This window comes from Corylus avellana, chromosome ca4, assembly GCF_901000735.1.
Source record: "Corylus avellana chromosome ca4, CavTom2PMs-1.0".
NCBI lineage: Eukaryota > Viridiplantae > Streptophyta > Magnoliopsida > Fagales > Betulaceae > Corylus > Corylus avellana.
Genome location: NC_081544.1, coordinates 5530610 through 5556361, shown reverse-complemented (window position 1 = coordinate 5556361; position 25752 = coordinate 5530610). Strand labels below are relative to the sequence as shown.

At 34.1% G+C, this 25752-nt stretch overlaps 2 protein-coding genes and 2 long non-coding RNA genes across 7 annotated transcripts in view; 3 read left to right on the top strand and 1 right to left on the bottom strand.

The window, feature by feature from the left end:
• The window catches only part of LOC132178595 (cullin-1-like), a 97913-nt gene extending 92776 nt beyond the window's left edge, over positions 1–5137 (bottom strand). The window contains exons 1-10 of the mRNA XM_059591051.1: positions 4890–5137; positions 3162–3328; positions 2933–3032; positions 2054–2239; positions 1787–1834; positions 1498–1701; positions 1335–1412; positions 518–610; positions 325–405; positions 195–210 (exon numbers count right to left, since the gene is read on the bottom strand). Of these exons, the coding sequence (XP_059447034.1) occupies positions 195–210; positions 325–405; positions 518–610; positions 1335–1412; positions 1498–1701; positions 1787–1834; positions 2054–2239; positions 2933–3032; positions 3162–3301 (946 nt within the window). The 5' untranslated portion in view covers positions 3302–3328; positions 4890–5137. The remainder of the gene's footprint in view (positions 1–194; positions 211–324; positions 406–517; positions 611–1334; positions 1413–1497; positions 1702–1786; positions 1835–2053; positions 2240–2932; positions 3033–3161; positions 3329–4889) is intronic.
• A 1151-nt stretch (positions 5138–6288) lies between these two features.
• LOC132179733 (uncharacterized) lies at positions 6289–10676 on the top strand. 3 transcript variants are annotated; one of them, XR_009439958.1, is made up of 5 exons: positions 6289–6372; positions 6849–7026; positions 7648–7725; positions 9567–9680; positions 10594–10676. It is a non-coding gene; the product is annotated as an uncharacterized LOC132179733 (long non-coding RNA). The 3 variants fall into 3 exon arrangements; XR_009439959.1 differs by lacking the exon at positions 6289–6372 and adding an exon at positions 6398–6452; XR_009439957.1 differs by lacking the exon at positions 6289–6372 and having other exon boundaries at positions 6460–7026.
• Positions 10677–10881: 205 nt separating this feature from the next.
• Positions 10882–13915, top strand: LOC132179887 (uncharacterized). Its single transcript, XR_009439982.1, has 2 exons — positions 10882–11180; positions 13500–13915. It is a non-coding gene; the product is annotated as an uncharacterized LOC132179887 (long non-coding RNA).
• A 1967-nt stretch (positions 13916–15882) lies between these two features.
• LOC132177842 (protein N-terminal asparagine amidohydrolase-like) lies at positions 15883–21204 on the top strand. 2 transcript variants are annotated; one of them, XM_059590312.1, is made up of 9 exons: positions 15883–16075; positions 17579–17764; positions 18433–18497; positions 18610–18709; positions 18816–18854; positions 18957–19148; positions 19965–20143; positions 20307–20426; positions 20865–21204. In XM_059590312.1, exons 1-9 carry the CDS (start codon positions 16028–16030, stop codon positions 20968–20970), a joined length of 1035 nt encoding a protein of 344 aa, XP_059446295.1. In that variant the 5' UTR covers positions 15883–16027; the 3' UTR covers positions 20971–21204. The 2 variants fall into 2 exon arrangements, with proteins under 2 accessions (XP_059446295.1, XP_059446296.1); XM_059590313.1 differs by lacking the exon at positions 17579–17764 and having other exon boundaries at positions 15886–16075.
• Positions 21205–25752: the final 4548 nt, after the last annotated feature.

The window sequence follows — 25752 nt, the reverse complement described above, 5'->3', positions numbered from 1 at the left end:
ATAATCCCAAAATCTCTTCATGAGAACATGGATAGATCAAATATTAAAAAAAAATGCAAAGAGAAAGACACTCAGATGGGGTTTACATGTCAATGAAGATAATATATGTTCATTGACATGTAAACGGAAAATGAACCTCTTGGAAAAGTATTGTAAAAAAGAATAAAGAGGGAAAAAAAAAGTCAAAGCAAAGACATCAGCAGTAACATGCTGCAATAGAGAATAGCAGAGAAATTTGTATTAAACACTTAATGGGAGAAAGGCCAATAAACCTCTCTTTAACTAGAAGAGAAAAGGATGAAGCCTAAGTTGGAAGCTACTAACCTGCTTATATATGCTGGAAACGGGATCTAAGCCTTGAGATACTTTAGAAAAGAGCCTGGACATTCTTGACAAATCTCCCACCTTAGCCGTCATTAAGCCGGACAAGATAAGATTATAAGAAAGCAGAAATAGTTGATTGATTTTCAAATACTTTCTGCAAAACCATTTAAATAATAAGATAATCACCCAATACCTTGTCACCTCTAAGCAACGCAAGGGGCCGCATAGAGACATCTTTGCGAAGCAATTTGGTTGCATACACAGACAACAACTCACGTCGAACTTTCTAATTAAAAGGAAGAATAAAGGTTTTACAACAACAAAGTGACAATCAGATTTGCAGATTTTGTAAGAATAATAAATGTTTTTTAAAAAAATTTCATTAGCCTAATAACTCATGATCCATTAAACTAATACACCAAAAAGCTGGATTATATTAAACAAAAAGGGCAAAAAAAAAAAAAAAAAAATCAAATTTAGTCCCTAATTTTTTTATGTGATTTCAATTTAATCCTAGGTTTTCAATTTCGACAATTAGGTTCTTAGGTTTTTCTCCGGTTTCAAATAGGTTACTCTATCAACCTACTGTCCATTAGTTAACGGTATACCATATCAAACCAATCAATTAATGCCAAGAGTTAAGTGGCATTACAAATATACCCTAAAAAAAAAAAAAAATTGAAAAGAGAGGTGGCCGACCACCCCTAATTGGTGAGCGGTGGCAGCCCCCTCTTATACTCTACTACAAGAGGCAACGTCCCTTCACAGGGGTTTGGCTACTCATGGCCACCCCTCACAGGAGGGCCACCAACCCCTCATCTGATGAGGGGTGTCTTTAATTAATTGGTCTAATGTGTCATGCCGTTAAATGGTAACTTGACAAAAAAACTTATTGGGAACTAGAGGAAAACTTAAGGACTTAACTACCAAAATTTAAAATTTAAGGACTAAATTCAAAATGCATGAAAACCTAGCGACTAAATTTTATTTTCCTATAAAAAAGTACAAACCTGCAGTAGCTTTGGCTCACTACTTGGATGCAAGTAATGAGAAACCCTATCTTTCTCTTGTTTCAAGCAGTCCTCGCCCTGAAATACCGTAACACACGTTAAAATTCATTATGGGCTGTGAAATTTACTTCGTAACCAAATAACATAAATATATAAAGCTTACTTTCTGTGTATAATCTGGACAAGAATCTTGTGAAATCCAGTTATTAGCTTCCAAATAATAATAAGCAGCAGTTTCTTTAAGCATAGCTGCTTCAAAGTCATTTTCATACAGATCCATTTGCCCCATTCCAATCTCAACAAATATATCTAAAACATTCTTCAATAGAACTCGGTCAATCTGCTTTCCCTCACGTTCTTGACCAATCTGATTTGGAAAAAAAAAAATTAAGTAAACCTATTTGGGAACTATGCAAGTGTAGTCTATATTTCAGGTGAAAGTGCAAACATACCAGACAAATAACAGCGTCTCTTACTTTTCCATTTAACTCCTGGTAGACCTGAAATCACAATAAATGCACCCTTTGTATCACGATTTGATATATCTTATGAAGAAAATGAACACTAAATTGGATACTGAAAAACACCAAATTGGATGGAAGATATTGTAAAGTTTTAATGCTTTAATTTAGAATACGAAGTTACCAAGAGGCAATGAAATGATCTATACAACATGAATTAGGACGAAATCATCATGTCAGGGTTTAATCATGACGCACCTGATCACGGAAGCATGTAAGTCCAACTCCATTGAGGGGAGGAAGTGACCTCCATGTGATAAAATATCTATCAAGATAATGGAAGAAATGAGAAAGCCACCTCACCATAACTTTGTGATTTGCCCACCTTTTTTGAAACTCTCTCAAAAAAGTTTCATCATGCTTCTCCCTTATAGATGGCAAAACCTGTACACAACACGAAGCCATCAAAGTCAAATGCATGAGAATTTAATATATATATATAACAAATTAGAACTAAGACTCCATAAGACAATTCTTGAGCTAAGAAAGAGATCCTGATCAAACAAATTAACATCCTACACATCTTGGTAATTTGGCTTTCCCTGCAGTTTTCCTCACACCAAATAACTTAAGATGCTGATATTTAATACTAATATCGAAACATAAAAAACAACAATGCCATTAATTTTTTTTTTTTTTTCTAAAAGAAAAGAAAAAGAATATTTCTTTTTATTTTATTACGATAGTGGTTGCCATTGAGAACTTGATTGGCAGCAAACTTCTGAGAATGGTATTAGAAGCAGTAATAATATTATATGGCAAAGATTTTGTTTCCAATGTTTCCTGGAGATTCCATTTTCAAGGGGGGAAAAAGGCAACAATATATCAACTTAAGCTTTAATAAATATGCAGCGGATGACATCAACTAGTAAATGGGAAACCTATTGAAAAATAACAAATAGTTCTCTAGACTAAAACCTTTATATTGAATTCTCTACCTCCCAACGTGATATTCAACAACAAGTAGTTTTAGCCACAGAAAGCCACATTTCACATTTTATGCTACACCAACAAATTCAAGTGATTTCAATGCCATAGTAAATGCAATAACACATAAATACATAAAATGTTCCTTACCACTGAAGTTATGTAATCTTCAAATGACTCCCGGTACTTGTCATAAAGCTGTTGGGAGTAATTATGAGGAGGCTCCTGAGTACACATGTCATAGATGGTCCTGTACATAATAAATAAAGGAAAAAAAAAATACAAGATTATAATCATCTCCATTAAACTCAAACTTCAAAGTATACTACAAGTACAACAATAAACAAGTAAACTAGCAAAACAGCATAGAAATGGATACGTGTAGAGCATCATGTAGTCCTCAGAGCTGAAATGTGGCTCGGGCAGCCCTTCTAGAATGTTCTTCAGCTTTGTGATCCCCTTCTGCATGAACTCCCATCCCTGTTCTAAATGCATGGTCTTTCCCTCACTCATCGTCATCTAAATCCTTAATCCAAAAACCAAAATCTGCAAAACAATGCACCGAAACTTAAACCCATGTCAGAAAAGCTATCACAATGCTACATTGACAACCTCCAAGGAGATATCCATAATGACCAACTCCATATTTTAAAGAACCCCAGTAGAGAAAACGAACGAATTCCCTAGCTAAGAACTAACAGCAAAGGGAGTATATAACAGAAGCTTTATATAAAAAATTACAGAAAACAATGACAAACAATTCAGGTAAGTACCTAAAACAATGAAGAAGAAGAAAAAAAACAGAATTGAAATTGAAAAATATATTCATGAAACCATAACATATTCATGAAATCAATACAGTATTTGCCTTCCCTTCCATTATAAAAGCTTCTTGTTCTCTGCATTATGAGCTTGAAAGGAACTCAAGAATAGATGGGGGGGAAGCTTAGAGTTTGGATACTGCTCCAATATTGCGGTCTCCTGATCTTTTTTATTTTTTAATAGTTACTTTCAACATTCAGGCATTATGTGGTATGGCTTGTTAGCACATTATTATGGTACCATGGTACATGAATTACTTCTTTTCTTATTCCATGTTCAATTGATTCTGTTCTGCACATAAAAACCAGCTTTACTAAACCATCCATGTAGAATTAGGTTCTCCTAAATCACCATCCTAGCGCTATTTAAATCCCAGAATTTTTCAGAAGTTTATCTTCTTTTAGATTTTCTAAGAAAATTTGTTGAATGTACAAGGTAGATCAAGTATGTTGGGTGGATAAACAGGCATTGCTAAAAAAGAGCAGAACCAACATTACCAATAAAATGCAACATTAAAACTAAATCCAGGACATAAAAGAAGTACACCAAATATATAAAAGAAGTACACCAAATATATATATGTATATATTCTGCTGCTGGTCATAGTCAGAGGCATCCGGAATAGTTCAGAGTTCAGAGGAATGCTGAAAAATTCCGATGAAATAAAAGAGGAAAAGAATAATTGATGTATATATGTATATATGTATGTAAACTTCTTAAGGAGATAGACAAACTCAAATCAAATAAAATTTTTTTATATTAATTTGTTTAAAGCAGGAAAAGACTTGTTAAGGCGTTGGTTGTGCCTTGATTTGATTATAACAAGTACAAAATTTTCATGTTGTCACTTAACCACATATGACATATATAAAAACGGAAAGCAGCATATTTACAGATCAGAGCACCCTGCTTCAAAGAAAAAAAGTGCTCACACACTATTGCAGGTTTTGCTGGGATAGATCGATGATCCTTACGAACCACCATTATTGAACTGTGAGGCATGTAAGTACGTACTCACACACATATACAGCAACAAATAAACAATTAATGCACTCAAAATAAAATTGTTCTTAAGTAGAGGCTAACGTTTGAAGCTTCAAAAAAAAAAAATACCATTACAAATTTTGGAGTACAACTGAGAGCGAAACTACAAGCATGAATTATTTGAAAGAAAGGGCATGCAATTATTGAGAACAACGTTTCACCTTAACTAAACGTTTTCTTGTTGGCAACTAATGTGAAATCCCTAATTTTATTCAATGGCCGTGAGGGTATAGAAATGTACCTTCTCAATGGCCGTGAAATCCCTAATATTCAATGGCCGCGAGTGGATAAGAAATGCACCTTCTCTTCTCTTCAGTGGCCGTGAAATCGCTGATGTTATTCAATGGCCGTGAGTGTATAAAAATGCAGCTTTGCTTCTCTTCAATGGCCGTGAAATCCCTAATGTTATTCAAGGGAATGTATAGAAATGATTAAGGAATGAGAGAGTCTGAGAGAGAGATGGCTTTGTAGAGAAACTCACCAGAAAACAGTGGCATTTGGGCTGTTTAGTTGTTCGGACAAAATGAGCGGATGTTCATGTTAGTGCAATTTTGTTTGTCGACCAAAATGACTCTTTAGTCCTTCTTTAATCGTAACAAGAGGTAGAGAATTTATGTGGGCTTTTTCGTCTTTTCTCGTTAGTTTTTGTTAGTATACCCGCTCTTTTTGTTTTGAACAGTATAATTGACTCTTTTACCATTCATATCAAGCGAATTGACCCATAAACGAATTTATCCACATTTTTGTTTTTTTAAGAAAAAAGTCAAAATAAAAAGAAAATGATGTGTGCCATCTTTTTATCTTTTTAAAATCTTCTTAAAGTTGATGTGGCTTTCGAACTCACTATTAAATTAAAATTCAAGTATGATTAATCTAAAATTTGATAATAATTTTAAAAGTCACATCAATTTTAAAACAAATTTAAAAAAATAAAAAAAATAATATTTAGCATTACTCATTATTACCGCATCAACTTTTATGTACAAAATATAAAATTTTTATTACATTCTTCGTAAATGGATAAATGATGTTTTCATCAGCCGTGTCAACCGGATGATACCAGAGTGCCGCCACTTGGAGGATCGGATATTACTTTGACTCTAGCCGTGTCAACCTAAACAAGTACCCAGTCACAGCACCCTAGATTAGCGGCATTTCCAATTTCCAAACTTCCCCTTCAAAATTGCAAAAGACGCCCTTAGCCCTTACCTTAATAAAGATGTAGTCCGCCAATTGAACCCGTAAATGACGAGAAAAGTGGGGCCCGAGATAAAAATGCAGCTTTGCTTCTCTTCAATGGCCTGGCCGTGAAATCCCTAATGTTATTCAAGGGAACGTATAAAAATGATTAAGGAATGAGAGAGTCTGAGAGAGAGATAGCTTTGTAGAGAAACTCACCAGAAAACAGTGGCATTTGGGCTGTTTAGTCGTTTGGACAAATAAGCTGATGTTCGTGTTAGTGTAATTTTGTTTGTCGACCAAAATGACTCTTTAGTCCTTCTTTAATTGTAACAAGAGACAGAGAATTTATGTGGGCTTTTTCGTCTTTTCCCGTTAGTTTTTGTTAGTATACCCGCGCTTTTTGTTTTTAACAGTGTAATTGACTCTTTTACCATTGATATCAAGCATGTTGAACGAATTGACCCCATAAACGAATTTAACCGGGTCCGGGTCCGGGTCCGGGTCCGGGTAAGGGCATTTCGGTTTCGGCTCCGCAATCCAAGGTTTGGGTTTGTTGGTGATGCTTTTTTTCGAAATTGTTTGGTGTTCTTTTCTTATTCTTTGGGAGTTTGATTGATAATGGGTATGGTTTTGATCTAAGCGAAAAACTTTCTTTTATGGGGTCGCTTTCTATTTTTTAACCTTTCTTTATTTCTTTATTGAGTGTGATTTCAATTGGGATGATTTGATATGAGTGGTGGTTCGGATTTATTGTACATTCTTTTAGAATTATGCTACTCTTTTGCGGTGTAGTTGGGTTTAATTTGATAATGGGTAGGGTATGTTTATCAAAATGTTTTTAATCCAAGCCTTGCTTTTGATTTTTTCAACTTATGCTTGTTCTTGGAACGGAATTTCAGTTGGATAATTTGATATATCAATGTCAAGATTATCAGTTTTGTTGAACATGAATATATGATTTGATGGTTTTAGTCTTATTTTGTGTAGTCCATTCACTTTGGGTTCTCCTTGTTTTAAGGTGTTCCTCCATCATCAGTCGCTGATTCTAATGGCGATAGAGATAAGAGATAATTTTGTACAAATTAGCATCATTTTGTTTTGTAAATTCAGAATTATCACTTTAATGGATCTTTTGTTGTGCTTCCCGTAGGGATAGAAGCGGAGATGACACATTGACCACTGTCAGAGATCGGAAAGTAAGTCGATGATTTTGTTTGTGGATCATTACAAGTTGTTTAAAGAAGGCATTGTGATAATATTTTAATTACTTTGTTGACCCTTCTTGTAGAAGGGGTCATTTATGTTGTTTCACTTAAAGGGATTTAGGGCATGGATAAAGAAATTGTTTGAGTTCCCTTGTTTAGAATCGGTGAAATTATTAATTAATAAGGATTTGGAAAGAAATCCACACAGCTTATCTTCTGCCCAAAGTGATTGGATTTGGCTGGAATTGGAATGGGCAAAGGAGCAGTACTTTTTTGTACCCCTGTTCTAGTTAATTTTGAGGACAAAAACCTTCAATGTCAATTTTTGTTCTTTTTGTTTACATTTTTTCTATTTGCCAGACAGGATAAAGGAATTATACTCGCTGCCACCCCATTGGCATCCCTAAGGCTCCCTAATTCTAGACCAGTCAACTATAACTACAAAAAGAAATGGACAAACACATGTTGTTGTGTGTTTTAAGTTCTATCATTTGGAGAATTGATCTTTTATGAAAACATTTTTGCAGTCTATAGTTTATAAGTAGAATGCCAAAAAGACATTGAGTATTTGGCCTTTGGTCTTAATTCTTTTGTTGCTGTTTATGTTTGTAGGTCAGAATAATAGATGGGGCTTCTCTATATGCACTTTGCCGATCATGGTTGAGGAATGGTTATCCAGAAGAAAGTCAGGTTTGCATCAATTACAATGGGAATTTCTCTTTCTGTGCATTTGGACTGTGCTGCCTTCTTTTGTTCATTTTTTTTCTTTCTTTCCTGCATAACATATTGTAACAAATTTCAACATGCATAGATTCTTAATGAATTTACTTGAAGCTTTACATGTAGATACTTAACATACTTGATTGCACAGAGAAGTGAATGTGTCAAGTCTTACTGGAAAAGGTGATGGCATGTGTGCTTATTGGCTAGTTTTGTGGATTTTGGGATAAGCAAATCATAAAGCTAACATTTGCGTGTGCGTGCATTATAGAAAGATTTGGAACAGTTCTGAATTATTACTTGTGTGTGTTTTTGGGATAATCTAATGAGAGGAAGTTTGGTACTTTTTGCATTGGAGAACCTGGTCCTAGTAGGGAAAATTAATTTCTAAGAATCTTAAAGATATGCTTCATTTGTACTTAAAAGATATCAGATTGTTAAAAGTAAAAGTGCTAGTATTTTGTTCATCTGGAGGCATGTGTGCAGTGTTCTCTCTCCCCTTTTTCTTCTTCTCCTCCTCCTCCTCCTTGTTGGAGGTTCACAGCTAAAGAACAGCCTCTTGAACCCTTTTTCCTACCCTCTTTTGCAACCTCAATTCAAAAAATCTTAAGACCGACCACATAAACACACATAGGCAGTTTTCTATTCTGATCTTCACAAGTTCATGGGCTTGAAGTTTGTGGCATGTGTGTTATGATCTAAGCAAAAGAGAGAAAATGTGACTACTGTTTTTTTTTTTATTATAATAATTCAGACTACTATTACTTTCCATTAGCCTTTTGACTCAGAACCGATCTCTCATAGACTTTGCTGTGAACTTGGACACTGAATCTTCTGTTTTGGCTTTCCTCTTATATATATATATATATATATATGGGTTTCAATTTTCTCTTTCCTTAAATTTAAAAAAGAAGAGGAAAACGATGATTAAAAAGATGAATATAGTCTCTTATTATTATTATTATTATTATTATTATTTTTCTACTTATGATTTAGAAAGATGAATATGTCATAACTTCTATTTGAAGTTCATACATTGTAGTTAGAGGGTCTTTGAGCAAACTAGTTTTTGGGGAAAATGATTCATATTCTGCTTAAGTACATTTACATGAGTAATTTTTCATTCAGTTCTATCTTGGGATCATCTTCTGTTGAAATCACTATTCTATAGTTTTCCCACTGCTTGAAGTCATGTTCTTTTTTACTGTCCTCTTGTCCTTATAGTGCCTTTTAACATGAACCTGATCACACATCTTGTTTGCTTAAAGCCACTTTCTTTCCATCTGTCAAATGGTTGACAGTTTTGGCTTTTGTTTGAAAATATTTGTTGTTGAAAGTATTTAATAGTGTGGTTTCTCACTTTTAACTTATTTTCTAATTTGTAATTCAAATTTATGTGTAAGACATTGGCTAGGAAAATGAAATTTCCACCCCCTCTTTCTCCATCTTAATCTCTTCATATAGAGTATCCCAAGCAAGGTGGATGGTGGAGGAATGGTTAAGTTGACTATTAAATGCCTTGTCAAACATCTGTCACCATTGACATGTTGAAGTCAATATTATTCTTAAAGCAGTTCTTGTCATTTCCTGTTTTATTAGCATTGTAGTAAGTTCCTTGTAATTGCTTTTAAGTACAAACTTACATCAATATATAGTATATGCCAAATATGCCCTTTGGCTTCTTTTTCATTGTGATTTGGGCCATCTGAGTTGGGTGTGGGAGTTAAAATGTTCGGAGACTAGAGTGAGACTTTATTCTTTTCACCCCCTGCCCTTAATAAATGTTTTGGTTTTATTTTTTCAATTGGCAGCCACAGTATGGGGATGCTGTGAAGTCTCTTCAAAAACCTTTGCCTATACCCGTGTCAGCCACTCATCTGCCAAAGAACAAGGAAGCTGAAGAAGAAGAAGCAGAGGATAAGGAGGTTGTCTTTTGGGTTATCAATTTTTTGTTGTTATTTTTACTGTTTTTCTATTTTACCGCTTGTCTGCCACAGTATTACTGTTTTTGTTTTTTTTTTTTTGTTTTTTTTTTGTGTGTGATTAATCAATTGAATTATATTTTTAGAATAAAATAAAAAGAAATGCACTTGATGGGCGTATGAGGAAACATGGCCATAGAAGCGTCTGGAGAACTTTAAAAAATTTAATGAGAATGCTTAGATCCATATGTGTGTGTCTGCTTGTCTTTGCAGACGTGTAGATGAAATGCCAAAAGGTGTTTGGTGAGTCTTCAATCGTGAAAATTTGCATGTCACTTTTCCCTTCAGATTAATGGTTTTTATATAATATCTAGCCGGAGTTTGGTCTGTGCCACAAATATCCTCATTTATGTGGTGATCTTTTATCTCTATGCTTCGAAATTATAAAGATTTATCCCTTTGATCAAAGGAGTTTTTACTCAATATTTAGATGTATTTGCATGCATATATTTTGGTAGAATAAAACAATATAACCCATTTTAAGCATCTTTATTTTCCTTTACATTCCACAAATATGAGGTTATAGATATTTATCAAAAAAACAAAAAAAAAGCGAGGTTATTGTTGTTTATTCATTTTAGTTGGCTTTTGGATGAACCCTGAATTATTTGTCTTGTTTTGGTGTATTTCTTAAATAATCCACTGATATCTTGACATGAAATGATGTAATTTATTTTTTAAACTGAAAACCAGGCAGTAGTTTTAGTAGTAGATTAGTTGGATAATTCTAATGTTATCTGGGGTTTATTGCAAGTCAGTCAGCCCACTTTTCTAAGTTATAACTTATGTTCTCTGACTGATAATCATCCTTCATGACCAAACTTAATTGCGGTCATTCTTCTTCTATGGCATGTAGGAGCTGTACCCATTAGGTATGCATATTGAAATTAGCACTTTAACTTTGGAGACCATATTCGGTAATTCTTGTATCCTCTTGGGTGAGTGACTTTTGATTTTTCAATATTAGGATATGAACTTGTTAAGTATAGACTTAAAAAGCAATTCTAGGAAAAATATAGAAAGCTATGACAAGTTTTTGACTAGTGTATATTGGGGAGGCTTGCATATGATAAAGTTGCTACACCATGGAATATCACTATTTGACAACAAATTGACATATATTTACAAAATATATGATTTTTAAGTGACATGGACATGTTTTAGAGTTGAATATTTATACTACTGAACCTTCAAGTGTCCTTTGTGTTTTTACGGGGCTTAGGAAATGAAATAAGGCTTTATTTTCATTGCACATACGTCGATAGAGACATACATACATACGTGCATTTTCAATTGAAAGTTTTGATCTGTTGTAGATGCTCCTCTAACTCCTCCAAGCTAACTTACCTGTTTCTGCTTTCAGGATGAGGAATCTGTTGAGCATTTGTCACCTCAAGATCTTTTGAAAGGACACATCAAACATGCTAAAAAGGTTCGAGCACGGTAAGTTTCTATATTTCCTATTTGGTGTCATTTTTTTTAACCTCTCATCTTTTAAATATTATTCTTTCTAGTCAGAATGAGGCATGTTTTAGTTAATTCGAAATGATGCAGAAATTTTTTGAACTTGATTGTAGTTGAAGTAGGACAATCTGATAGTGCTTCCTATGAGAATTCATAGATGGATTATGAAATTAAATGTCCTCGTCTAACTTGGAAAATAAGTCCAAGGAATTATAGCGCCTTTGAATGATTGTGTTGAAGTTCTTTATGCATTCTCTATATATCGTCTTAGGCATCTAATGTAGAAATATAGAGAATGATTAAAAATCTTCATATGTTTTTTATCGACTTAGAGAAAGCATATGATAGGGCACCTAGAGGTAATATGGTGGTTTTGGAAAAGAGAAGGGTTCCCTATAGAGTATGTAATGTTATTTGGGATATTATGATAGAGCTGTAACTAGTGTGAGAACTATTAAAGTATCTAAGCGAGTTTCCTATCACAATAGGTTTATATCAAGGATCAACATTGAGTCGATGTCAAGGATCACAATAGCTAACTAGATCGATCCAGGATGAGGTCTCTGGGTGTGTATGTTCTTGCAAATAATATCATGTTATGATGAGACTTGAGTGGAAAATTACTTCAAGCTGGAAGTTTAGAGGGATATTTTAGAATCTTGAGGTTTTAGGTTAGTAAGACTAAACCAAGTATATGGAGTGCAAGTTCAGTACAACTAGAAATAGAAATGGCAGGATAGCATAATTTGATGGTCAAAAGACACTAAAGAATGATTATTTTCAGTATCTCAGATCATTAATTTTATAAAGATTGGGAGATTGAAAAAATGGGGCTCATAGAATAGAGCATAGTGGATGAAGCGAAGAAGTGCATTGGTAGTATTATGTGATCTTAGAATACTCATTTAAGTTAAAGGGAAAGACTATAAGACTGCTATAAGATATGTTTTTACTACCATTGTAATTGTTTTTTGTTTTTTATAACAATCTTCTCACTCTCAAGGAGTCCAGAAATTCCTTAAAACTAGAAAAGTGAGGACTATTAGACATCACCAAGCATAAAGAGATTTGAACATAACATCTTTTAAACACCAATCTCTCTCAATATGCAAGGATCTTCACATTCTGTACTCTCCAAATGCACCACTTTAAGCACAAAGGGTCTATTTTCCATGTAATGACCCAGAAAAAAACGTTAACCACATTTACACTATCACTCCAAAAGAACTAGTCAATTTGGAGCTTCCTTAAAATTCCTTTTTCACCTAGTAACTAAGCAATGTGAGACTTAATTCTCATGACTATTTTTATAAATCACCCATTCTATATGGGCTACTCTTCATCTTCTCAATGTGGGAACAGAATGTTATAAACTCCCCCCATTAAATCCTTGATGTCTTCATTAGGGTCACGCCATGCAGTGCTCAAGTACAACATGACGTTACTAGGTGGTTTTGATACCATTTGTAACGGCCCAAGGAAAAGCTCTAATCACATCTTCACTATCATCTTAAAAAGACTAGTCAATTTAAAACCTCCTTGAAATCTCTTTAAGAAAGCCCATCATTATAATGGATATATAGGCTTTCTTAAGATGGTATTATTTCATATGCTTGTGTTATTTTTGCAATGGCTTCCATTCTTTTATCTAATAGCTTGCGTAAATTTAGAAGGGGTATTCATTATACATGAGATGTCCAAAGGAAGTATTAGAATCTGGATCCGGCTTGCATGTGGTAGCGAAAACTACTGCATTCATGTTGTAGCCCAAAACGACCGTGTTTTGGGCAATAAAAAAATAGTTTTTTTAAAGAAATAATATAAAATTCATTAAATATTTAAAAAATAAATCAATAATTTAAAAAATAAAAATATTAAAAAACGAAAAACTATTAAAAAAACTAAAAAAATCAAAGGGCCAGCCACCCCATTTTTGGCCAAGGGGGTGGTTCATGGCCGGTCTAGGTGGACGAACCACCCCTATGGCCTTTGGGTGGTCCGGCCACCCCTAGACCGGCCATGGGGTGGCTCCAACCACTCCCTTGGCCAAAAATGGGGTGGCCTTGGCCAACCAGCCACCCTTTTTTTTATAGTTTTTTAATATTTTTATTTATAATTTTTAAGTTTTAATGAATTTTTTATTATTAGGTTTTTTTAACCGTGAAAAACGATACTGTTTTTCACTACAGCATGCATGCAGTACTTTTTACTACTGCATGCAAGCCAGATCCTTAGAATATATCCATGAACATTTGGGATAATGCTATAAATGACATACAATTCTATGTTTTGGTGCAGAGTAAGGGAAGAACAGTTACGGCGAATTGCAAGGTATAACAGTAGGCTTGCTCTTCTCCTTCCTCTGCTGGTAGAACAGTTCAGAAATGATACAGCTCCTAGAAACTGATTCTTGCAGCGTTGACCAGACATCTTTGTTAATATTGGGCATCCTCTTGCACTTCTTGTCAAAGTTGTAAACTTGCAGAGGTTCTTAAGCCTTTATGGGATACAGGAAAAGTGACTCAAATTTGCTGGAGTTCATTGATCAAGATGCAAGCCAGGCGATTGTAAAATTGTTTGGGGAGGTTTTTGCTTATAAATATACATAGAATTGTTGTTAGCTTTGCCCTAGTGTTTACATCATCGTGCAACTTCGAAACAGAGTGCAAATGTTCTCTACTAATCTCTAATTAATTTACTTTTTTTTGTTCTTTGGTCTTCTGTTCAAAGATGTTCTCTGCTTCCTTTGAACCGATCCAGGCATTTTGCAACAGATAGTTGCCATTCTCCTGTTAAAGATTCAAAACCTAACTAGTGTACTTTTTTTCTTTTTTTTTTTTGTAATAAGAAACCAAGAAACTGAAACAGTGAAAGAAAAACAACTAAATAGTGGGAGGTGGATCGTTGCCATGGGAATGTAGCTAGCTGCGGCCCAATAAGTCACATGGTGGGCGCAGAAGTTTGCACTTCTATAAATTTTTTGGGAGGCAGCAGAAATGAGAGAAATGGTGTCAAAAATCAAGTTAGCAATCATCCAGTCAAGGACCTAAGAGAGGTGTTGAAGAGTTAACATAACAGTGATAGAGTCACCTTCTAGTTAGGTTCACTCGGTACTTAACTAATGTAGTGAGTTGAATGTATTTCATCCAAAATTTATCAACTAGAATATATGACAATCATGACATCTAATGGTGATATAATATTTTATGGTTGTGTTTTCATAATAAAATTGAATGATCAATTGAAAAATAAGAAAATTTATGGCTTATGTAGCAAGTGTGACATGTGGGAGTGGACGTTGATGTGTTAAGTGTTGTGTCACTTGCATATGTGGCAATTTGATGCTTAACGGACATTTAAAATTTGGCATTCACCATAAACTGATGCATTGAAAGCTTAAAAAACCAAAAGCTCAATGAGAAATTTATAAAGGAGAAATGCTATAATGCATTCTCCCCAACATCTCTGCCTCTTTAATTTTTTTTTTTAAATAAAAAATCGAGATGCTCTTAAGTAGAGATGGTGGGAGAATGCATTATAGCATTTCTCTTTAAAAAGATGTGTTAGCTCATGAATTTGTTTTATATGGGACACTTGTCATTTTATTATTGGTATTGATGTAGTGGATTAACTATTCCCATCAAAATTTCAAACAAAAGTTAGAAGACAAAAATTTATTTATTAATTTTGCATGCCACATAAATTTGTTCCATTGGAGTGGCAAGCATGTCATGTGCGCCACATGTGTTTAGTAGAAGTGGTACAACGGCTGATCTTTTGAGAGAAGAAAACTAATAAGAAGACTCGATAAACTTGCGATTTCGGCTCACTTGATAAAAAATTTTAGATGGTGTGTTTGGATTTTTTGTTTAAAAAGTATTCTAATGCCATATAAAGGTAAAAATAATTTTGTGTTTGAAATTATTTGATAATATTTTTATATTTTTGACTAAAGCATAACAAAAAAAGCAAACCTAAATACATTATATACTATTCATACCAACACATTTTTCCCTACTAATAAAAGGCGAGACAGTCTAAACGTTATTTTTTTGTCATTCTCTAAGGCTGGTAATTTAACTCGCGATACACGAACCCAACTTGAACACAACATAAACGTGTCGGGTCGGGTCGTATCAACCCGTGGGTTGACACGTTTGACCTGTATATATATTTATTTTTATTTATTTTTTCTTGGTTGCTGGGTTTTTGCCATTTTGGTTTGGTTATAAAATTTTTAATGACTTTAAACGTATACACGGGTTGGGTCGTGTCAACCCGACACGACACGACACGTTTATCTAAACGGGTTATATATATCGTGTTTGAGTTTGGCATAAATGGGTTCGTGAGTTATACGTGTCGTGTTCGGATTTTGCATAAATGGGTTCGTGTCATAAATGGGTTGACACGATCCCAACACGCCAACACATTAACACGTTTTGCTAGCCCTAAATTTCTCCTAAACAACTTTAAAAAAAAAAAAGTTAGCCATTATATTTAAAAACTTAATTGCTAATTTTTTAAAATATATATATATATATATATATATATATATATATATATCAAAGAAGAACAGGAAATGATAAATAGCACTTGACATAAAAAATTTTAGAAAATATAAGCACTTTTTCCGTACTAAAAATAAAAGACGGGTGCTTGTGGAAGCCTTGAATAAAGGTCCTGTTTCAAACCATGTTCTTCACTTCTTTGACATCATCGGCTATTTGCGTTGAAATATTTCTTCCTTCTCTCAATTTGCCACTCTCTCTCTCTCTCTCTCTCCCTTTCTCTGAGATCACTCAGAGGTTTTGCACCAAGAAATCATGATATTTGTTGATGGGGTCCCGATTTCTACTGACCCATCTTCTCAGGTACTCTCTCTCCCTCCACTCTTTCCTTCTTTATTATCACTCTTTTCTAGCATTTTTTTGCGAACGCCCATCTGCTTGAGTCGCAGAATGCAAACCCCAGTTTAATATTTTCTTTTGTCTCTTCGTTTATCAGTTTGGCTGCCAAGAAAATCTCTGAAAAAGAAAATAAATTATACAACTCCTATATCTCTCTCCCTTGGGTACAAGAAAGTTTAGAATTTTAACCAACTTAAATGCTTGGCTATATTATGCGCTTATTGTTGCTAGCTTATTGTATGAGTAGGAACTGTAGTGGGAGTAAAAAGTTAAAAAAAATTTTGCAGTTAGGATTTGAGGGTGAAATATCCTTTTATACTCTTGTATTTAAAAATTATTTAATTTTTAAGTAGTTAAAATTATATAATAAAAAAATAAAAATAAAAACATGGAACCCACGGATTGGCCGTGAGTCAGCTCGACAGCAAATGTATATTTTTTTTTACTTTTTAAACATGGGTATTTTGGCGTCCTCCCTAAGGAATTAGGGTGATATTGTAAATTTTTTTTAAGTTTGATACATTAAATTGATAGTTTTTAAAGTTTTTGGAAATAATTGCAAAAACGCTGAAAGGTTAGGAGGTTATGTGAAGTTTCTAAAAAAAACAAAAAAAATCTCATCTAGAGAGGGTTTTTATAGTCTCGTCTTTCTGTTGGTTTACTGAGAAAATTCTGATTATCAATTCAGAATAAGAGTATAATTTAACCTTTTGGTCATGAAGTTTGTGATTGTAGTTGTTTAGGTGCAAGTGGGGTGGTTTTCCTTTCTTTCTCCATTATTTTCTTCTTGGGTGGTGGAATTCCAATTTTCCAAAACTAGTTACTAAAGAATGGATGCATATACCTTTGATTTACAATATTACTGTGAACATAGTAGAGAACATAATAGTTTGCACTTATGTTACTTGCTATGTCTTGCACATACTTTTTAATATTTACTTTCTAAGAAGTTAGGATTGGTATAAATGTGATTGTGGCAATTTTACCTTATACCTTGCTCTTATATACTGCTTATGAGCTCAGTCTCCAGTAATAGTATCATTACTCAATGTCAACTTCTATGTCGAAAAATGCCTAGATGCTTGATGTTAAGTTTGGAGCCTCATATAGCATATCTCCTCTCTTGTGGTTCCCATTTTTTATCAAGTTTAGAAACTTGAATAGTGGCAAGCTGAGTATACTTGACCCGTGCATGCCTTCAAGCACGCATATTTGTGTAAAATTGAGCATCTCTTGAGATTGTGGCCCAACTTTCTTGTACTAGAGGAGATTGGTAATAGATGTGTGTTTCACCATTTTGGATAATGTGTAATGAGCAACCATGAAATTCTCAATAATCACTTTTTCTCATAGAGAAATATTTCCTGAAGGACGGTACATCCTGCATATCATATGACATGCTTGCAGAATTTCTTTGTTATATTATGTGAATAGGTAATGGACATAAATTCGTGTGCTTATGAACAGGGAAGTAATGCCCTGGTTGCTTTGATGGAACACTCCACTCTGGTATCTGTCTCAAATTCTCTCAAGGCCATCCCTGAGAGGAAGTTCTCGGTCAATGAAGAGTCTAGCCAGGAGAGATTAAAAAAGAGTAAATGGGTTTATGTGTTCCAAAGAGAATATGCAACTGTAGATCCTGCACTAGTTGATGTATGTCTGTTTCTTAATTTCCTTGGGAAATTACTTGTGATTTTCTGACATGAATGACAGTGCATTGTAAGCCTTTACATGCTTATCTGCCTAATTATTCTATGGAGTCATTCAAATTGTGAAGTCTTTCTCTCCTCTCCCAAAGTTGGATCAAGATCTTCCTTTAGCAACATGAATTTGTTGACCCTGCTCTTAAGAGAATTGGTTGTGTGTATAATATCTTGGTCATCCATATGCATGAAAAAAAAAAAAAAAAAAAAAAAAAAAACTGGTATTAGCATGCGCAAGGAGTTACCTCAATTTTGGGGATCATAGACCTTAATACTGAATCTGAACCTTAATATCTTTCTCTCAAACCCCACCTTCTTTGTGTGAACCAACTGAATATATCTAAATCTTCTTAGAGCCAATAGAAACTTTCCTTTGACTAAATTTTTACAAGGCTCCAGTTTTAAGTTTTAGATACTCAATTGGAGGTTTTATGAATAGAATTTTTATTTAATAACCTTAAATGTTGTCATATGATGATAACATTTTAATTTAATAGATACTAGACAGAGCACTGCAGTGCCAGTTAGCATTCTCATTCTCATCTCCACATCTCTAGCTGTTCTTTCCTAATTCCTTTCAGTTAACATTAATGTTTTTTTCCCTATTCACATGAAAAGTTTGTTGGCACTGATGAAGCAACAACCTGTGTGGGCCTTGTTATACGCAACAAGCAAAATGGAATGTAAGAATTGATCATATCAGGGATAGAGAATTTGTAGGAGATTTTATGAACTACGATCAAATTTTATTGTGCTTCGTGTTGTTTTTCTGATTCCTTTTTTTTTTGCATGCAGGACCTCGGTTGCTCATATGGATTCTCCAAATATTGTAGATATGGGCCTCTCTCAGATGTTATCACTTGTTGTTGGTCAGAACTTGGATGCCTACTTGGAGGTATTCTTCCTTATTTCCCCAAAGTTTTGTTTCTCAATGATGATTTCTTCTATTCACCTTGATCACTTCTTCATGGATTGAAATTCTTGCATAATACCTCATGCAGGTGCATCTAGTCGGTGGTTTTGAAGATGTTTCTCCTAATGTCTGACTGGGATCCTCTACTTTGTTATTGATTTTCCAGAGATGTAGTTATCCACTCAGAGTCAGAATAACTGAAGTTGACTCTGTTGAATTTTCTATGCAGTATGCTAATTCTAGGACTAGATCAGAAAGCGGTGCAAAGTTGGAGGGTTATTCCTATCCTTTGTGTGCCAAAATTGTTGAAAGTATGTGCATTAGACAGGAGAAGTTTCACATCTGGACTTTCTTCGTTCTTGGGCATAACACCAGAAGGGATTCTAAAGGGAATGCATACCCCATTTTCAATGGATTAGCGGTCAGATTAAACTTTATGGTTCTTATATCTTATTGTCTTTGTTGAGTTCATTTAAATTGACTGAAGTTTTATTTGAAGGGAATGGAGTATTTTCTTTTCGATCTGGGAATATTAAACTTTTCTTAGCAAAATATTGGTTGTCTTCCGTGTGATCATGTGGTCTAGGGAAAAATTATTAGCTTGCACATGTAACTATGCATCCTTAGCTTCAATCTTGTACCCAAGCTCTTAGGAGTGAGCTTGTAAAAGTGAAAAAAAAAACTTGAGAATTGTGACAGAAAAGGCAGCTATTTAGATACTCAATGCATGCATACTTGCATACCACTCTTTGCACTACTGTAAACTTTATAATCTAAACCTGTAGCTCTAGTGGATTTGCCATGTAAAGTTTCAGCTAGACAAAAACCCAACTGCAGAGAAATGAACCTAAATATGAATTCGGATTTTAGAAATTATGACTAGAAGTAAATATTTACAAATGAGACAGATGCTGTTATATGTAGGTTCTTTTGAAAATCAAGTAGTTTACATTCATCAAGAACCACTGTATCGACAACATTATACAAGACAGATTTTGTTATTGACTACTTTTTACCTTTGTTGGGACATATAATCGCTAAACTAGTTACATGTCTGAGATGGACTCTAGTATGGACTTAATGGCGTGATGAGGAATATAGTCACTAAACCTGTTACATGTGTGGTTTTATGGTTTATGACAAGATATTCGGCCTTTATAGGTTAATATATACATGTGGCTGAACCTTTAGCAAGATTCTAAAATATATATTCTAATATTTTTCTCCCTTTTGTCAGGTAGAAACTTCCACCGGATCAGTTACCCCTTCCTGTTTTGATAGAACTTCAAGATGTCCGGATGAAATTGTCAGGAGAATTCGAGTAAGTGCATCCTATGAGGACCCCAGCTGGAATGGCAAGTTACTGGAGACATATGATACTCAAACTGATCAATTCAGAATTGCTCCCTGCCACTGGTAAATTGTTACATTTATTTTAAAGCTTATATTATCTCCTCTCTCAAAGAACTATGAAGGCTTCATTTCTTTCCAAAAGTCAGTTCCCTATGCTGTTTATGTAGTTCCTTGCTCTTTTCTCCATATTTGTTGATGCCCCGTGCTCTTCTTTCTACTGATATAGGACCTTTCACCAAAAACATATGGCTTTGTTAAGACAAAATTTTCGTGATTCAGAAATCCTCCTCGGATGTTCTACTTCACCTTTAGCTGAGGGCCCGGATTTTGTGAACAATTTAAGAAGGTACTCCAATTAAATTAACGCTTTGATTTAAGAGTTCTTATGACCTTATGGTTGGTTAATCACGATTCCTTGGGCAGAGTGTTTGAGCATTGGACATAATGTCTTAGCTGCCACTTGTTGATTGCCAGTGCCCACAGTTTTTAAAAGTACAAAATCTGCACGTTGGATGCAAAGATACTTTTTGATATGATAACTATTCACAGGGATTATCTGAGAAAAGGATAGCAAGCAGATGAAGATGTATTGGGTTTAGAGTCTTGAATTATTATAGGAAAGCATTTCATTTTCATGAAATCCACAAAGTTTGAACTCCTTTTCATTTCGTTGTTGATTGGCATATTTATACCGACTTCATGACCTCTACAGGTTGCTTCAATTATATGCTTTACCCATTGTGTGATATCATTACATTTACTGTGTTCTATTTTACCTCTTCAGGGAGGATGAATTTTTGATTAAACACCCAGATTGGAGAGAAACCTTTCCGATGAATCAGCCACGAGTCTTTGAGAGGGCCGGTGACGGAGGATGGAAGAAGTGCTGATTATAGTTACAATGTTCTTCTGAAAATAATGGTACCGCCTGAAATCAAGGCTATATGCACACTTATTTTCCTCATTTGTATGTAAACTGTTCAGTTTTTACAGGGTCATCACATTTGCAATTCTTGTGCCAAGTATAAGCACAATTGTCTTGCTCTGCAATTGGCATGTATTAAGGTGTCTTTTAGCTAGTTCACCTTGTTGTTATATTCAAAGAAGATTTATACCCCATTTAATTGCTGGAGGAAAGAAAAGGAAAATGCTTTAGTATGTTCAAAACCATCAAAGAAATCAGCATTTCATTGCATTCTTTTAATCTGTCCAAACGACTAAACGGGAAAAAAATGCATATCTTAAGGGTATACCATTGATCCAAAAGTTTTAAGACCATTGGATATTGGTTAAATCTTTAACCGTTAGTTCTATTATACTTCTGAATTTGACGTTCACGGTGTCTTACTCTATCGATTCTAATCAATGATAATCAATAATAGTCTTCTACCATCAACGATGGTGGTTCAATAGCCCAAGGAAATTCTTAAGTGATCAGGGTATGTATTAAGGTGTGAGTTCGAATATCTGCAATGAAGAATTCTCACATATGCTTGATTAGTATTGGTCACCTTAGATTCTTATTGATGTCCTAGTGGGGTTAGGTCAAGCTGTAGATCAGTTGGACTTGAGGGAGCATTTGCGATTCCCACCATCTAGGCTTCTCCTATGCGGTTTCTAGCGAGTAGGTGTTACTATAGTCACGCCAAGGTAGGATAGCTAATCACAATTGGTCTCCTCATCTTACCATTCTGCTCATAAAAAAAGTAAAAATAATAATAAAAAATCAACTATAGTCCTTTTTCTTTTTGACTTAACATATGCTTGTACATTGTACTAATACATTTTAATACATTCTATAGGTCGTCTTCTTTGTGACTTGAATCCGTGATGTGAAGCATGCTTTGGGACGTAATTCTTAAGAGCCTTACGATTGATCCAAAAGCCCTAAGAACCTTACCATTCATGTTTTAGTTTTAGATTATCCAATGTTATCTTGGCCACCAAAATAAACTATTTGGTGAGCTCCATGCTTAACCACAACCCCCGGCCCACGAACCAAAAAAAAAAATGACCCTCCTAAGTTTATATTAGTACAAGTCAAATCCGGTGGGCAAAACAACCAACTAAAATTATCTTTGGCCGCCCAAGTGTTGTAATGATCACTGTGAATTGCAAATATCTTAGTATGTGAGGTCAAATGCCATTGTTGAATCTAAGTATACATAGAAAATTAAAGGATAATTAATATTGATAGATGGGTTAATTAACTCCAACTCTACGTGGGGAGTCATCTCCCCTATTTTAATTCCAAATAAAAACAAAATAATAATTTTTTAAAACAAATTATCAAGATGCATAACTTAAATAGGGCTTCTAAATTACCATAATTACACAAGAAAAAAGAAGAAGAAGTAATTAAGCCAAGTCAATGTTGTAATGAATATAATAAAAAAAAAATTGTTGTAATGAAAATTTATAAGTAAAACTTTAGTATGTCAATTGATGTTTTTAGGTCTAGTCATGGATCAATCATTGTTAGTGGTGTGGCAATCCCACCACTGGCTATAGCGTAGCATCAATCGCCATTTCCCTGACCAAAGCCAACTCCTCTGCACAATGCTGCACCCTTGGTTTGGTTGTAAAGGCAATGATGTTGATGTTGAATCCATGGGTGGAATTTGGTTGTAAAGGCAATGGTGTTGTTGTTGAATGGTTGTAAAGGCAATGGTGTTGATGTTGAATCCATGCATCCATGGAGGGCATATGGGTGGTGGGAAACTTTTTTTATTTTTTGTTTTTGCACTAAAAACTATTTGTATTCGTGGTCATCCCATTGGTGACCTGCCACCTCTTGGGGGTGACCAGCAGCACCAAGGAACAGCAGGTGGCCGATGATGGTGGAGGGACACCAAAGACGACGACTAGCAATGGTTGGTGACGGAAAAGGACCGCCAAATATGGTTTGCCGATGGTAGGCTGGGTCGAATGGTGGCCAGTGGTGGGCTAGTTTTGGCAGTGGTTGGCTGTAACACTATAACACCCCCTAAATTGGCATCAAAAGCACCCCGCTTAAAAAACATGAATTAAAAATGTACATATTATTTGTAGGCGGTATAGCCACCTATAGTGAGGAGGCTACCTTAAGTGTATTATGATAAGTGCCAAAACATTCACATTTTAACCCTTAATTTACATTTGTTAATTTCTTAGTCTTGTTAATGTTGTGCTATTTTATTTCATTTTTGTGTTTTCTGTGTTTTTGTAGGTCATGGAAGAAAAAAAAAATGTTTCCGAAAAAGTTTCATGCTTAAAGGGTAAGTTGGGAAAGACCCAGAATATATGGTTAAGCTTAACCAATCATAATAGAGGACCTATATGATGGGGTTAAGTTTAATCAAATAAAGGAAATGATTAAATCGTAATTTCTCTAATTGGAGTCAAAATCGGATTGAATTCAAATTTGGATTATGCACATGTCTCGGTAGTTTGATTATAACTTTCAGCTCAAGTATCTAATTGAGGTGATTTTAGCGGCATTGGAAAGCTAACTCAAAATTATACAAATCATTGTGCAATATAATTTTCCTAATTCAAACTTCTGTTATGCCAAAATCGTCCAGCAATAAAAGAACACAAATCTGGACGAATCCTATTCCAATTTGTACTAGGATTACTTCCTAATTGGACTAGGAGGCTGGACTCCGAATTTTTTAGGATTATTAGGGCTTCTAGGACTCTCCTAAGCCCTATAAATAGATCTCTTAGCCTCTAGGAAAAATTGTGGAGAAAAAGACACAAACTCTGGAAAGGAACTGAAGGTTAGATCAAAAGGAGTTTGGTTTTTCTTCTCTTCCACCTTTTATTTTGTTATGTAGTTTATATTTTAATTAGCACTAGATTAAAGCCCTAATCATGTCTTTTTAGGATTCCAATATTGGCGCATTTGCTACAATTATATTTTGGTATATCTAAATTGATTATTTCCTGTTTAATTAAATTCATCATATGAATGTGTGTGACCATCATATGCATGTGGTATGGATTAGTTATTTAAGTCAATTTGGATGATCGAGTCTTGGGCTTAATAGAGTGACAAAAGAATCTCCTTAGGGGTTCTTGGGATAATCAACATGGGAAACCGGGAGTATATACCCATGCCCTAGGCCTCATGTGTTTGTCGATTTCTATTGAATTATGCTTTCTTAAAGAACAACTTAGTATACACCCATGCTAAATCCTTAAAAAAAAAAAAAAAAAATTAAAGTATACACCAATGCCTAATTTGTTGCTTAGGGAAACCTATAGCTTAAGGAGTATACGCTCATGCCCTTAGGTTGGCAAACATTAAATATACCGGTATGATTGGTGCATTGGCATATTGTTATCTTAATTAGTCTGATTAGTGGTGGATATCAAAACCCTAATCTTTTTAGTCTTAGTTTATCTTTTATTTTATTTCTTTATTTTAATTCAATCGTGACAATTAGGTTTTATCTGTTAATTAAATAGAAAATTACTTCTAAGCATAATTTACCAATCCTCGTGGGAATGATCTCGTAGGGGTGTCAATACGGTTACGGTTAGCGGTTGTTGCCAATAACCACTAACCGTAACCGTCTTAGCGGTTAGTGAAATAGGTAACCATCCGCTAACCGCTTTTTGAAAATTGGATTTTTTTTTTGCTTTTTGAGCTTTTTTATTGCTGTAGCATTTTTTACCCTCATTTGTTTTTTTTGTATTTTTAGTGTCTTCTTAGGCCCAATCTCTATAAAAAGAGACCATATTGAACAATCAAAATATTTGACCCCAAATTTACATTTACTTGTACTTTTTTTTAAAAAAATCCTTAAATATTAAATCATAACCGGTTAACTTTTTTTTTTAAAAAAAATAATAATAAAAAAAAAAAAAAAATTCGACACGACATATAAAAAAACTTCAACACAACATATAAAAGAAATTCAAATAAAACATATGATATATATGATTATATGTCATATTATATATGATTACATGCATTATTTGTTATTATATAATCATATAATTTAATGATCAATTCATCATGTGATATAATCATATCAATTATAATGATAATATTACTAAAATTAGAATGATAATACATTAATAATTCAATTGTGTTTATAAGTAATACATTGTTTAATCCAATGTCAATTACTTAATTTGATATTATACGAATCACATCATCATTGTACATTAATAATATGATTCACTTGAATAAAGTATTTGAATTGCGTTAAATCATATGATTAAGCATTAATATTATACATTTATATTATTCATATGCATATGTGTATAATTATAATTTATAACATATACATAGACTTATAAGTTTATAATATACATTGGAACTAAGTCTCTAGGTACTTAATTGTTATATTGGTATACTTATGACTTATGTCATATTATATATGTATAAGGCCCCCTGAACTTCCGGCCGATTTTACAGACCCCCCCTGAACTTCAAAAACTCTCATTTTGGACCCTTAAACTTCTATTTTCTCTCACTTTGGACCCTTTAAACTTTTTATACCCATTTTACCCTCGACTAAAACTACGCCGTTTTGGACTTAAACAAAACTACGTCGTTTTTACTCCAAAACTACACCGTTTTGAGCTTCAGAACTACATCACCACCCAACCCAAAACGACGTCGTTTTGGTCATTAATATTAAAAAAATAATAATAAATAAAATAAATTAAAAAATAAT